At 36.2% G+C, this 16,136-nt stretch overlaps 1 protein-coding gene across 2 annotated transcripts in view; it reads right to left on the reverse strand.

Moving 5' to 3' along the window:
- LOC136033915 (carboxypeptidase D-like) overlaps nucleotides 1–16,132 on the reverse strand; it is a 218,828-nt gene extending 202,696 nt beyond the window's left edge. The window contains exons 1-2 of one of the 2 annotated variants that reach the window (XM_065714930.1): nucleotides 16,075–16,131; nucleotides 4,717–5,206 (exon numbers count right to left, since the gene is read on the reverse strand). In XM_065714930.1, coding sequence (XP_065571002.1) covers nucleotides 4,717–5,151 — 435 coding nt within the window. In that variant the 5' untranslated portion in view covers nucleotides 5,152–5,206; nucleotides 16,075–16,131. Of the gene's footprint in view, nucleotides 1–4,716; nucleotides 5,207–16,074 lie in introns of both variants that reach the window. The other variant, XM_065714931.1, reaches the window with a different exon arrangement.
- Nucleotides 16,133–16,136: the final 4 nt, after the last annotated feature.

A 16,136-nucleotide genomic window follows, 5' to 3' on the forward strand; every position in this document is an offset into this window, starting at 1 on the left:
TTGTATCAATAGCTGTTTGTTTAGTTGTCTTTGTAGCTGTTGGTTTAGTTGTATCTAAAGCTGTTGATTTAGTTGCACCTGCAGCTTTTGGCTTAGTCGTACTCACACTGTTGGCTTAGTTGTATCTTTAATTTTGGCTTACTCACACCTGCAATTGTTGGCTTAATTGTACCTGCATTTGTGGGCTTAATTCTACCTTCAGTTGTTGGCTTAGTTTACCTCCAACTGTTAGAATAGTTGTACCCATAGCTATTGGCTTAGTTTTACCTAGTTTTACTTAGCTGTTAGCTTAATTATCTGCAGCTGTTGGCTTAATTGTACCCAGAACTCTTGGCTTAGTTTTGCCTAGTTTTACCAAGCTCTTACCTTAATTATCTGCAGCTGTGAGCTTAAGTGTACCCGCAGCTGTTGGCTCAGTTGTATCTGAAGTGGTGAGCTTAATTGTACCAGCAAGGAAGAAGGTGAGCAAGGTGAGCCTGATTGTACTGAAAGGAAAGGACGCCTAATGGAGCATAACGAGAATTAAGACTAGATGGAGGAGAAGGCCCAGCAAAATTCTTATTCTCCTTCAAGTATATGTAGCTCAAAAAAGCTGGCAAATTATAAAAAGAACAATAACTCCAGGAGAAAATTTTTTGTGAGAGACAGGTGAAACAGAAACAAGTTTCTGGTTTGATTTTTAACTACGTAGTTGAATCTACTTCTCTTTTAAGCACAATTGAGCAACCTGCCTTCCAAAAACTGGTTCACTGACTGTTCCATATTTAACCCTTATATCACAAAACAAACTTTTATTCTTTTTGAGCAGATGCCGCGATATTCTGGCTCCTTAGATACTATTGTTGTGCACAAAGAATTCAATCCTCTAAGGTCATTAAATCTCTTTGTCCAAATCTCTGTACTTAAAGTCTCAAATCCCAAGGGAATTTAAATTCAAGCAGCAAAATGTCAATAACAAGTAAATAAATTAAACTGATTATAAATGTCCCGAGGGAAATCACACAGGTTGAACCCTTACTTTATTAAAAATCTTAATATCCAAAAACGAGGCGTTCTTCACCTTTCCATGTATGAGGAGAAATTTTCATATACAATCTAGGTATTCAAACTTCCACTTTACTGTGCATTTTCAGGGAACTTAAAAGGTAATAGGCCAAATGAAACTTAGAAAGTGTCAGAGTCGAAAGAGCCGAGGAGACCCCTATAAAATGACAGCTCAATCAGTCTCTTTGGCTAACTTTATCTAATCTATGCATACAATCGGTCAGTATTATACCCCCATGTTCTATTGATTTCATCACATCTTTCAAACAGTTCGTGGTAACGAACTGTAGTAAGGAGCAACCCGGCTCAATAGTAACCAAAACTCTAAAGAATTGAATTTTGATATCAATAGCTACATCAAAAGAATCGCATTTTAATGCTGATTTTAAATATATAAGTTTCATCAAGTTTAGTCCTACCCATCAAAAGTTACGAGCCTGAGAAAATTTGCCTTATTTATGAAAATAGGGGGAAACACCCCCTAAAAGTCGTAGGATCTTAACGAAAATGACATCATCAGATTCAGCGTATCAGAGAACCCTACTGTAGAAGTTTCAAGCTCCTATCTACAAAAATGTGGAATTTTGTATTTTTTGCCAGAAGACAAATCACGGGTGCGTGTTTATTTGTTTGTTTGTTTGTTTGTTTTTTTTTTCCCAGGGTCATCGTATCGACCAAGTGGTCCTAGAATGTCGCAAGAGGGCTCATTCTAACGGAAATGAAAAGTTCTAGTGCCCTTTTTAAGTGACCAAAAAATTTGGAGGGCATCTAGGCCCCCTCCCACGCTCATTTTTTTCCCAAAGTCAACGGATCAAAATTTTGAGATAGCCATTTTGTTCAGCATAGTCGAAAACCATAATAACTATGTCTTTGGGGATGACTTACTCCCCCACAATCCCTGGGGGAGGGGCTGCAAGTTACAAACTTTGACCAGTGTTTACATATAGTAAGGGTTATTGGGAAGTGTACAGACGTTTTCAGGGGGATTTTATTTTATGTGGGGGTGGGGCTGAGGAGAGGGGGCTATGTTGGAGAATCTTTCCTTGGAGGAATCTGTCATGGGGGAAGAAAAATTCAATGAAAAGGGCGCAGGATTCTCTAGCATTACTATAAGAAAACAATGAAAAATAAACATGAAAACGTTTTTTCAAATGAAAGGAAGAAGTAGCATTGAAACTTAAAACGAACCGAGATTATTACGCATATGAGGGGTTCTAAAAATACTTTAGCATTAAGAGCGAGGTATTTAGGAGGAGATAAATACCTTGCTCTTTATGCTAAAGTATTTTTAGTAATTTCAACTATTTATTCTACGGCCTTTCTGATTCAGGGGTCATTCTTAAAGAATTGGGACAAAACTTACGATTTAGTGTAAAGAGCGAGGTATTAACGAGGGTACAAACCCCCTCGTATACATAATAAAAATATAAGGTTATGAAAGTTTGTTACGTAAGTTAATTCTTAAGTTACGCATATTTTTTACTAATAAAAACGTTCGTTAAAATTAAAAGTTCTAGTTGCCTTTTTAAGTAACCGAAAAATTACAGGGCCACTAGGCCTCCTTCCTCACCCCTTATTTCTCAAAATCATCTGATCAAAACTAAGAGAAAGCCATTTAGCCAAAAAAGGAATTAATATGCAAATTTCATTTTAATAATTTATGTGCGGAGAGCCAAAACCAAACATGCATTAATTCAAAAACGTTCAGAAATTAAATAAAAAAAAACTAATTTTTTTAGCTGAAAGTAAGGAGCGACATTAAAACTTAAAACGAACAGAAATTACTCCGTATATGAAATGGGTTGTCCCCTCCACAATCCCTCGCTCTTTACGCTAAAGCTTTTAATTGTTTTAAAAAGTAGAATTGTGGCAAAAAGTCAAACTTTAGCGTAAAGAGCGAGGGATTGTGGAGGGGACAACCCATTTCATATACGGAGTAATTTCTGTTCGTTTTAAGTTTTAATGTCGCTCCTTACTTTCAGCTAAAAAAAATAGTTTTTTTTTATTTAATCCTTCAAAACTTCACCTCAAAATTTTCGGTCACTGATCATTGAAACTAGTTGAATATTTATAATTGGTGTGGTATTTTCCACACCCTTTGATAAGCTATGATAGATGTCTTGTAGAAAGAGATTTTATAGAGAAAGACAACATAATTTCGTAAGGAGAGCAGTCATTGATATACTTTTTTCACCAGATTTTATTTTCCATACCTGTTTTTTTCTAAAAACTTGTTTTTAAATTTCAAGTGAACAGATTTGCCAAGTTGTTTATTTTACATCATCAGTTGGATGACATTGCAGCTCCCCAGAGAATCATGACTCAGATTGAAAACCACTGCTCTGGATTATGTTTTGCAATAAATTACAAAGGAAAAATGATTTCATTTTTATTTTTACAAGGACAAAGAAAAAAGTCCAACCTAATTGTGGGAGTAGTGCTTACAAAAAAAAGAGACGAATTTAAGGCAGATATGTAGCAAATAGCTTATTGGCAGGTTAAAGAGGTGAAATCGTCGGAAAGTCGAAAAAAAACAACAACTAAAAACAGTCAAATTAAATAACAATTTACAAGTATTCAGAAAAGATTCTTCATGCATTTCCTAGGAAGAGAGGGAGGGCAGATAAAGATATCTCTTACATGCAAACGCCTGATAAGTAGTATTGAAGTTATACCTGGGATCACAGTACCAATAATAAACTATTTCATCACCAAAAATTTGGAACATCATGGTGACTATCCAGTTGGTCTCCCTATGTTTTACAAGGCCTTTGTCAGGAAAATGCCTGATTTTGGAATTTGTATAGCATCACCAGGATACGAGAGTAATGTAAAGCTTTTGGAAGAGTGCAAATGAGAGCTACTAAGGCAGGAACAAAAATGAGAGACAAGCCTTATGTATGTTTGAAGGAGCTAAAATTATCTACACTGGTTTATCAAAGACAAAGAGCTGACATATGCTTCTGGCATATAAAGCTTTCTTCACAAGACCACTCCTCCCAATTCATATGTCACCTTCCAAAAATATTGGCACTGTTAGGAGAAGACATTCAAAGAAGCTGTTCAAGTCATATGTCAAAACTCAACATCAATAACAAATTTTCTCCTGCTGAGTAGTAAACAACCAGAATAGCCTCACAGATACAACACTCGAAGTGCCCAATGATGAAGCTTTCAAGAAGTTATTAGATGTCAAGTGGAATGGCGTTCCCTGGAGTACCAGTGGGATGCATTTGACGTTTGATCATCCATATCATCAACTATGGAGCAATTCACAGATCAATATGCATTTTAATTTGCTCCTAAGTACAAATTAAGGTAATGTAGGTAACAGTTCTACACTTTGACTGAAGTCATCTGATAATTTTCTTGTAAAGTCAAGCTTCTTCCAATAATTCAGCACAGAAATTGAGTGTTCACCAGACTTTGAGCTCAGCTCACAGTTCTGGGTCAGTCTTGGGCACCCAATAAGAAAGGAGGGAGGCAGAGTGAATATATACTATCACTCTTATAGAAGAATAAAAGTGTTTGAAATAACAAAGTTTTGTAATACTTGATAACTCTCTCATTTTACTTTACAACTCGAGTGTTTTATACAACACTGTCACTACTATTCTGAATTAGTTTTATATATTAAAAGCTGAGGCCCTGATATCTGAAAAAAGAACTTACCTCAGACATTTCATATCCATCAGGATTCATGCTAGGCATAATAACAATGTGTGTGGATCTAAGCATAGTTTGTATCCGCTTATCAGAAGAATATGATGATACTAAGTAACTAGCTAATCGTAGAAGCAATTCTCTTCCTAGTGCCTCGTCACCATGCATATTACCAACTAGTTTCATCATTGGCTTCCCAACAGGTCTGAGACTGACATTTTCACTTATTTCTATATATGTTAAATTTCTATCTTGGACACTCTTTCCAATGCTTCCCACCCGGGCTAAAGTACTATTGAGCAGAACTAAATTATTGAAAAGTTCTTCCAGCTCTGCTGTAGTATGATATTTTTGAATAGCTGTAGAGGAAGTAGGCACTGATTTAACACCAGTAAATAGAGTTAAAAACAAGGCACTGAATATGCATAAGGATGTATTAACCATATTTTTACAGAAAGAAGTGGTATGCTAGTATCCCATCTAGTTGAAACGTCAAGAGCTGGAAAAGAAATGACAAATTAGAATTGAATATTTTTCTATTAATTGTATGTGCAGCAAGCTGAGGAGAAGGGGGGAGAACTGATAGCTGAAAAAACAGGGGTCTAGGCAAAACATTTTTTGCTTTTGGTCTCAGCATCTGTTCAGTCTTACGCTAGTTTTTACTTGTTCCCAATTTGTATTGCTGTTATGTTTAGTTTTTTTTTTTATTAGGAAAAGGAATTATCTTTCCATTGGTAAGGCTTCTTATCTAAAGATACAGTTAAATCTTTAAATATCTAATTATCAATATATCTTTTACACTTAAATGATATATTAAGTGCAAAAGATAGAATGGGAGTGGGTGGGTGATGTTTTATCTAACCAAATCATATGTGTTTAGGTGTCAATACATCTAGGATATTTTTTTAATCCTGTTGAGGGAGGAAAATCCTTCAGAGCAGGTTCCACAGCCATAATATTCTGATTCTTGTATTATTTTTTTTTTTTTTTTTTTTCAAATTTAACATCCCTATCAAAAGAATTTGCTTAGATCTAAGCACCCCTGAATATGAACTTCTTGCCAGTGTGAAGCAAAGATTGGAATAAAAAAGAAAATATCCTTCTTGTAAAGGATTGTGTGTTTCTTCTGAACTTACTGATGTGTTGGCAAAAATTTAATGATTTCAAGAAGGGTATTAGTGATGACCTTGTACAAAGAACTCTTTGTAAATAGATAAAATACACTCCAAAAAGTAAGCTATCTCCCTTAAACTGAAAAACCACATTTTACAGTTAATAAATTGACCATCCTTGCTGACAAGGAGCTTTATAATGTTTTCTGCAGTGATGCACAAGGAATTCTTAATTTAATGGACCAGAGATTATTAGGATTCACAGCCAACTTTTGGACTCGACTTAATTTAAAGGTCACCCCTGACCTTTAAGTCAGGGTCACCCCAGGACCATGAGCATTGTATACCCTTCCTGAAAATTAATAGTTACAGCAGCAACAGCAATGTTATTCTTATATATAGCACTAATAACTTTCATGTATTTATCTGATACACTATACAAGGAAAGGACTTTTGCTATAAAATATGACACTTGATAAAAATCTATAAAACTGAGGACTAGCGGTGTTTGATGAATCAGGCACATCTCAATTACTAATCAAACAGTGAAAATTTGCTTGACACAGTCTCTATCCTTCCTAAAACCACACTGTGCTTCTCTTAAAATTTTACCTACATCATCTCTAAATCTAAAAGTATCATCATACAAAGTAATTTACTTCCTACAGAAACCAGGCTAATGCTTCTGTAATTAAAATACTTGCTTTTATCACCTTTCTTATAGAGAGGTTTGATTAGAGTTTTAATTTATCTCAAACCTCATATCCACCATCTTTTAGACAAGAGCTAAGAATTCATATGGCACTTGTGGCGAGGTCGGAAGAGCCAAGAGCCCATACAATATGAGCTCTGGCAAAATTCAAGGAATCAATAGATTGCTCTAAAAGGAAGGATTGCTTCAAAATCAGAAGCTTAATACCGGTCGGGATTTAAAATAAATTTTCTGAGTCAGGAGGTCCTTCTAAATATCAAAATTAATTACGATCCGATCACCCACTCGTAAGTTAAAAATACCTCATTTTTCCTAATTTTTCCTCTCCCTTCAGCCCCCCAGATGATCGAGTCGGGGAAATCGACTTTATCAAGTCAACTTGTGCAGCTTCCTGACACGCCTACCAATTTTCATCATCCTAGCACGTCCAGAAGCACCAAAGCACTGAGCCCCACCCATAACTCCCCCAAAGAGAGCATATCCAGTACGGTTATGTCAATCACGTGTCTACAACAGTTATAAGCCTTTTCCAAGATTTCCCGTTTCCCCCTCCAATGTCAACAGATCTGATCGGGATTTGAAATAGGGGCTCTGAGACATGAGTTCCTTCTAAATATCGAATTTCATTAAGATCTGGTCACCCGTTCTTAATTTAAAATACCTCAATTTTTCTAATTTTTCCGAATTAACAGCCCCCAGCTTTCCTAAGGAGAACGTATCCGTTCCAATTATGTCAATTACATATCTATAACTTGTGCTTATTCTTCCCATCAAGTTTCATCCTGATCTCTCCATTCTAAGCGTTTTCCAGGATCTCCAGTTACCAAGATTTCCGGTTTCCCCCTCCAGCTCCCTCCAGTGTCACCAGATCAGATCTAAAGCACAGGATGCTTCTAAAGATCAAATTTCATTAAGATATGATCACCCATTCGTAAGTTACAAATACCTAATTTTTTCTATTTTTTTTTAGATTACCCCCCCCCAACTCCACCAGAGAGAGCGGATCCGGTCCAGTTATTTCCGTCACATATCTTGGACTTGTGCCTATTCTTCCCACCAAGTTTCTTCCTGATCTCTCCGCCTTAAGCGTTTTCCAAGATTATTGGCCCCCAAATGACAATTGATGCGGTTGGGATTTAAAATAAGAGATCTGAGTTACGAGATCCTTCTAAATATGAAATTTAATTAAGATCCGATCACTCCTTTGTAAGTTAAAAATACCTCGTTTTTTCAAATTTTTCGGAATTAACCTCCCCCCCCAACTCCCCAAAAGAGAGCGAATCCGCTGCGATTATGTCAATAGCGTATCAAGGACTTGTGCTTATTTTTCCACCAAGTTTCATCCCAATCCCTCCACTCTAAGCTTTTTCCAAGATTTTAGGTTCCCCCACCCCAACTCCCCCCAATGTCGCCATATCCAGTTGGAATTTAAAATAAGAGCTCAGAGACACGATATCCTTCCAAATATCAAATTTCATTAAGATCCGATCACTCCTTTGGAAGTTAAAAATACCTCATTTTTTCTAATTTTTCAGAATTAACCCCCCACCCAACTCCTACAAGGAGAACAGGTCCGTTCTGGGTATGTTAATCACGTATCTAGGACTTGTGATTATTTTTCCCACCAAGTTTCATCCAATCCCTCCACTCTAAGCGTTTTCCAAGATTTTAGGCCCCCCCCCTCCAACTCCCTGCAATGTCACCGGATGCATTATTTAAGATAAGAGCTCTGAAACACGATATCCTTTCAAACATCAAATTTCATTAAGATCCAATCATTCCTTCATAAGTTAAAAATACCACATTTTTTCAAATTTTTCAGAACTACCCCCCCCCCCCCCTCAACTGCCCAAAAGAGAGCGGATCTGTAATGGTTATGCCAATCACGTATCTAGGACTGGTGATGATTTTTCCCACCAAGTTACATCCCGATCCCTCCACTCTAAGCCTTTTCCAAGATTTTAGGCCCCCCCCCAACTCCTCGCAATGTCACCGGATCCGTTCAGGATTTAAAATAAGAGCTCTTAGACACGATATAATGCCAAACATAAAATTTCATCAAGATCCGATCACCCATTCGTAAGTTAAAAATACATCATTTTTTCTAATTTTTCTGATTTAACCATCACTCCCCCAGATGGTTGAATCAGAGAAACGACAATTTCTAATTTAATCTGGTCTGGTTCCTGACATGCCCGACAAATTTCATTGTCCTAGCTTACCTGGAAGTGCCTAAAGTAGCAAAACCAGGACAGATAGACTGACTAACATAATTTGCAATTGCTATATGTCACTTGGTAGATAGCAAGTGCCATAAAAACTCATTGTTGCCACTAATTTGTCCTCACAAAAAAAATCTTCTTCCCATCCAAACTGTAACAAGTTTTTCCATTTTTATCTATCATTTCCTGTCACTCTATCACAGTTTAGCACATTCTCACAATGGTATGTACATCTCTCTATAATTCGTTCCTTATCACTAACTGTGCCCCTGTTCCTATTTTTAACTGGGGCAAGTTCAGATTGACTATTAACTCTCAATTTATTAATAATTATACTATTGTGCCATCTGGCTGCATCTTGCAGATTTTTGGTAATTTTATGCATGACCTCCACTCACGTGACTCCTTAATTCATATTTTAATACTTTCTCAGCTCATTTGTTATTTGCTGCTGGGATCAATTCAACTGTGAGACTGGCAAATGAACTTCCTCACCAACCACTAGCAGAAAGTTGGTTTATTCAAGATGGGAGGCCAGCCAACCTATTCTGATGAGGTGATAGTCATAAGTAGGGTACCACAAAGAACTTTACTAGGCCCTACCCTTTTTCTGATGTACATCAACAACATTGTCAATCATATGAATAATAATATGCAATTGTTCACTGTTGCAGCAAAAGTTTTATGGCATAGACAGGCTACAAGTTTGGACTCAAAACTGGCTTTTCCAATTAAATGCAACCAAATACTGTATTTTGCACCTTGGACTAACAACCAAATGGCAACCTACTCAATTTTCAATCCCATCACTAAAATAAGGGATCATCTAGAGAATAGAGAAGAAGAATAGGACCTTGGTGTCATCATTGATGGCAAGTTGAGGTTCCACAGCCATGTTCAGCATGTTGTTTCCCCAGCAAACTCCATCCTTAGCCTATTGAAATGCACCACCAGTAGCCAAGAGGCAACAATATTTATAAAGCTGCATAGAGCTCTTGTTAGACTCTATCTTGATTTTGGCATGCCCCATGCTGGTCTCTCTTATAGGCAAGATGTAAAACTTATTGAAAACTAGCTGCTGGGGTGGTGCTTCATGCCACTCCAACACCTAGTTGGTGGGGCGCTTCACGCCCCCCCCCAAGCCCCCCCCCCGCGCGTAAGTCGTTATGCACCATATTAGTTATGCGCCATTGTAGTTGTGTCCCTGTGTCCCACCTGTGAATATAGATAGATTTATATATGTGTTTCAAAATACGTAAAAATTGCCAATATACAACATTCTTGGCTTTCCCATTGTCTGTGCATATACAAAGCCGTATGTACTAATAATGACGTCATATGCAAACGCTCTTTTTACAAACAAACATGCATACACACAACTCGTTTTATATAGATAGATACAATACAAATTAACTGCATAAAACTTGCGAATATACAACATTCTTCACTGTCCAATTGTCACTGCATATAAATAGATTGTCAGGTTTACCGAGCCTCGAACATGCAACGTACAATTGTCCATGGGAAAAACAATCAGTATTACAATCTATACCACATTTTTCTAATGATGGACCTTGAGCTTTGTTAATGGTGATAGCAAATGCTAATCGAACTGGGAATTGCAATCTTTTAAATTGAAAAGGCAGATCCGTTGGAATCATGGGATTGTGAGGAATAAGAACAGCCTCACCCTCAAAAGGCCCTGTCAAGATTGTGGCCTCTATTAGGTTTTCCATTGTTTTTTTTTACAGCAAGTCGCGTGCCATTGCAAAGCTTTGGTGGGTTCATATTTCTTAAAAGTATTATTGGTACTCCTATTTTTAGTTGTAGCACGTGTGGTGGAAACCCTAAAAGATCCACAGAATTTAAAAATACAGATGGATAATTAACCGCTTCATTTGGTTCCAAAACTGTGTCGACTGACTTGTAAAGGACTGCCTGGTCTCGAATTTTGGTCAAAGCAATATTGTTGATTTCGTGGACGTCTATATTTTTGGGTGCAAGAATCGCTCTTTCACTTAGCCATTTATTATTTTATAATTGTTAGAATATTCGGAAATACTTTTTCAATCAATTCATTTTTGGACGTCACTAAATTACAGAAATCAGCAGGTAGTTGTATACGTCCTGAAATTGAGTCTACTGGGAGCTTTCCGTTTCCAATTGCCAGCAATTGATCTGAAAATGTTTGACCAGTCATCGTTTTGCAATCGGACATGCATATTTGTAGTTAATTTTAATGTTTTTACGTGTGCCCATAAATTAGAATTTTTCAGGCAAGCATTCATTTCGTCTGCAGGAGTTGATCTAGGTATTATAGGTAATGTTTGCCTGAAATCTCCCACAAGCAATATTAATGTGCTGCCAAAGGGTTTCGACTTCCCTCGCAAATCTTTCAAGCATTGATCCAGAGCCTCGAGCGATTTTTTGTGTGCCATTGTGCACTCAAAAAAAACTAAAAAGAAAAAAGAAAAAAAAAACTAAAAAAACTAAAAAAAATGTAAAAACCAAAAAAACTAAAAAGAAAAAAAGGGGAAAAATACAAAAATTTATTTCATCATTTACCATTTCAAAAACGAATGTATATACAGACTGGGACATCGGAATACAAATGATGACCGGGACACAGGGAATATAAATGACGACCGGGACACAGGGACACAACTACAACGGGGGCGCCGAGGGGCACAGGGGGATATATAAATGATGATGGGGACACAGAGAATGTTCGATTAGCAATCACCATCAACAAAGCTCAGGGGCAATCATTAGAATCATGAGGTATAACTAAAAAAAAACTAAAAAAAAGGCAGAAAACTAAAACCTAAAAAAAATACCAATTCAAAAACGAATGTATATACAGACTGGGACACCGGGACACGAATGACGACCGGGACACCGGGACACAAGGAATATCAATGACGCCCGGGACCCTCAAAGAGAATTCACAGACTGGGACACCGGGACATAAATGACGACCGGAACACATGGAATATAAATGACAACCGGGACACCAGGGGGCACACGGGGATATATAAATGACGACGGCGACACAGGGAATCGTCGATTAGCAATCACCATCAACAAAGCTCAAGGAAATCATTAGAATCATGAGGTATAGATCTGAATACAGATTGTTTTCCCATGGACCATTATATGTTGCATGTTCAAGAGTCGGTAAACCTGACAATCTATTTATATGCACAGACAATGGGACAGCAAAGAATGTTGTATATTCGCAAGTTTTACGTAGTTAAAAACATATATATATATATATATATATATATATATATATATATATATATATATATATATATATATATATATATCTATATTCACAGGTGGGACATAGGGACACAACTACAATGGCGCGTAACTAACATGGCGCGTAACGACTTACGCGCGCGGGGGGGCATGGGGGGGGGTGCGAAGCGCCCCCACCAACTAGGTGTTGGGGTGGCGCTTTGCGCCATCCCAACAGCTAGTATATATATAAAAATAAGTTGTCTGTGTGTGTGTGGGTCTGTCTGTCGGGTGACGTCATGTTTGTGTGTTGACTGACGTCATGTTTTCGACTGACGAAATTACAGACCGGGACATCGGGACACAAATGACGATTGGGACACCGGCACATACAGAATATAAATGACGACTGGGACACTCAAAGAGAAAGCGACCAGGACACAAGGAATGTTTGATTAGCAATCACCATCAACAAAGCACCAGGACACAAATGATGACCGGGACATAGGGAGTACAAATGACGACCAGGACATAAGTGAAAAAAACTAAAAAACTAAAAAAAAGGTAAAAACTACAGAAGAACTAAAAAGAAAAAAGAACTAAAAACTAATAAAAAAACTAAAAAAGCTAAAAAGCTAAAAAAGAAAAAACAATAAAAAAGGAAAAAAATGAAAAATAAAGGAGAAAAACAAAACTAAAAAAATAAAAAAAACTAAAAAAAAGTAAAAACCAAAAAAAAACTAAAAAGAAAAAAATGGGAAAAATAAAAAAAATTATTTCATCATATACCATTTCAAAACGAATGTATATACAGACCGGGACACAGGGAATATAAATGACAACCGGGACACAGGGATACAACTACAACAGGGACGCCAGGGGGCACAGGGGGATATATAAATGACGACGGGGACACAGGGAATGTTTGATTAGTAATCACCATCAACAAAGCTCAAGGGCAATCATTAGAATCACAAGGTATAACTAAAAAAAAGGTAAAAAACTAAAAACTAAAAAAAAAGACCAATTCAAAAACAAATGTATATACAGACCGGGACACTGGGACGCAAGGAATGTAAATGGCGCCCAGGGCACTCCAAGAGAAATCACAGACTGGGACACCAGGACACAAATGACAACCGGGACACAGGGACACAACTACAATGGGGACGCCAGGGGGCACAGAGGGATATATAAATGACAAGGGTGACACAGGGAATGGTCGATTAGCAATCACCATCAACAAAGCTCAAGGGCAATCATTAGAATCATGAGTTATAGATCTGAATACGGATTGTTTTCCCATGGACCATTATATGTTGCAAGTTCAAGAGTTGGTAAACCTGACAATCTTTTTATATGCACAGACAATAGGACAGCAAAGAATGTTGTATATTTGCAAGTTTTACGTAGTTAAAAACAAATATATATATATATATATATATATATATATATATATATATATATATACATATTTATATATATATATATATATATATATATATATATATATATATATATATATATATATATATATATATATATTCACATTTTTAACTACATAAAACTTGCAAATATATAACATTCTTTGCTGTCCCATTGTCTGTGCATATAAATAGATTGTCAGGTTTACTGACTCTTGAACATGCAACATATAATTGTCCATGGGAAAAACAATCTGTATGCAGATCTATACCTAATTATTCTAATGATTGCCCTTGAGCTTTGTTGATAGTGATTGCTAATTGAACGTTCCTGTGTCCCCATTGTCGTTTATATATCCCCCTGTGCCCCCTCCACATCCCTGTTGTAGTTGCGTCCCTGTGTCCTGGTTGTCATTTATATTCCCTGTGTCCTGGTTGTCATTTGTGTCCCAGTCTGTAGTTTCTCTTTGAGTGTTCTAGTCATCATTTATATTCCCTGTGTCCTGGTGTCCCAGTTGTCATTTGTGTCCTGGTCTGTAATTCCTCTTTCATTGTCACATTTGTCATTTATATTCCCTGTGTCCCAGTCTGTAGTGTCATCTTATAATGACATCATATACAAAGCCTTATATACTTATAAAGACATCATATGCAAACCGACAAACAAACAAACATGCATACATACAACTTATTTTTATATATAGTTTCTTTTTTAGTTTTGCAGCTTTTTTAGTTTTTTTAACTTTTTTTCTTTTTTCTTTTTTTTCCTTTTTTTAGTTTTTTCATTTTAGGTTTTTTCTTTTTTTTTTAGCTTTTTTGTGCCATATTAGTTATGCACCATTGTAGTTGTGTCCCTGTGTCCCACCTGTGAATACAGATAGATATATATGTTTTTAACTATGTAAAACTTGCAAATATACAACCTTCTTTGCTGTCCCAATGTCTGTGCATATAAATAGATTGTCAGGTTTACCAACTCTTGAACATGCAACATATAATTGTCCATGGGAAAAACAATCTGTATTCAGATCTATACCTCATTATTCTAATGATTGCCCTTGAGCTTTGTTGATAGTGATTGCTAATTGAACATTCCTGTGTCCCCATTGTCATTTATATATCCCCCTTGCATCCCCATTGTAGTTGTGTCCCTGTGTCCTGGTTGTCATTTATATTCCCTGTTTCCTGGTTGTCATTTGTGTCCCAGTCTGTAGTTTCTCTTTGAGTGTCCTAGTCATCATTTATATTCCCTGTGTCCTGGTGTCCCAGTCATCATTTGTGTCCTAGTGTCCTGGTCTGTAATTTCTCTTTCATTGTTGCAGTTGTCATTTATATTCCCTGTGTCCCAGTCTGTAGTGTCATCTTATAAAGACATCATATGCAAACCCACAAACAAACAAACATGCATACATACAACTTATTTATATATATATATATATATATATATATATATATATATATATACGTATATATATATATATATATATATATATATATATATACGTATATATATATATATATATATATATATATATATATATATATATATATATATATATATATATAGTTTCTTTTTTAGTTTTGGAGCTTTTTTAGTTTTTTTAGCTTTTTTTTCTTTTTTTTTCCTTTTTTTAAGTTTTTTTCGTTTTAGGTTTTTTCTTTTTTTTAGCTTTTTTGTGCCATATTAGTCATCGCCATTGTAGTTGTGTCCTTGTGTCCCACCTGTGAATATAGATAGATATATATACATTTTCAACTATGTAAAACTTGCAAATATACAACATTCTTTGCTGTCCCAATGTCTGTGCATATAAATAGATTGTCAGGTTTACCAACTCTTGAACATGCAACATATAATTGTCCATGGGAAAAACAACCCATATTCAGATCTATACCTCATTACTCTAATGATTGTCCATGAGCTTTGGTAATTTAAGGTAATTAAGCCAACATTGCTCTTTACTTAGGCAGTGTCATTGTTCTTCCTATGATATTTTGTTTTGTGATTTCTAACCTATTATACAGCCTTGAAAGTGATTATTAGACCAGATAAGCCCCCTCCCTAGAATTTAGCTTATGGGTGCCCATGGGTCATGCTGTACTATTGATTCCACTTTAGAAAGTAAGTTTTTTGAAGCTGATTAACACACAGGGAGACAATACTCAATCTTTCTATATTATGGAAATGGATAATCAAAGGCATTCTTTGCTAGCACCCTACTTTTGCCTAGCAACAGCATGCATTGGTCAGACAAGAAATATGGGCATTAAAATTTAACTTATTATCAATCTAGACACCAAGGAACTTCATATTTCTGTCAAAATGAATGTACTGGTTATTTAAGTTAAATTGATCAAGGGACAATCTTGGCTATGATCAATTTTGATAGAAAAAACTATGCCAGTGTTTTTTGAGATAAAAGGTTAAATTTTCTTGATCGTCATATTGACATTTTATCAATTGCTCCCTGGAGCTAGAGTTTGCCAATTTCAGAAGGGCCATCAGTCCAAATGGCTAAACCACATTTATTGAAGGCATATCAGCCAAAATATCATTAATCGCTATGTTGGAAAGAACTCAAAACTCCTCCTTGAGTAACACCTAATGAAACCAATTTAGCACAGGAACTGTCTAATTTAACTCTCACCCTTACCTTGAAGCCTTATCTGAAGATTTTAGAAGTAGCGATTTCTTCAAAAAACGATCGTTAGCGAC

Source organism: Artemia franciscana, chromosome 12 (assembly GCF_032884065.1).
Source record: "Artemia franciscana chromosome 12, ASM3288406v1, whole genome shotgun sequence".
NCBI classification, from domain to species: domain Eukaryota; kingdom Metazoa; phylum Arthropoda; class Branchiopoda; order Anostraca; family Artemiidae; genus Artemia; species Artemia franciscana.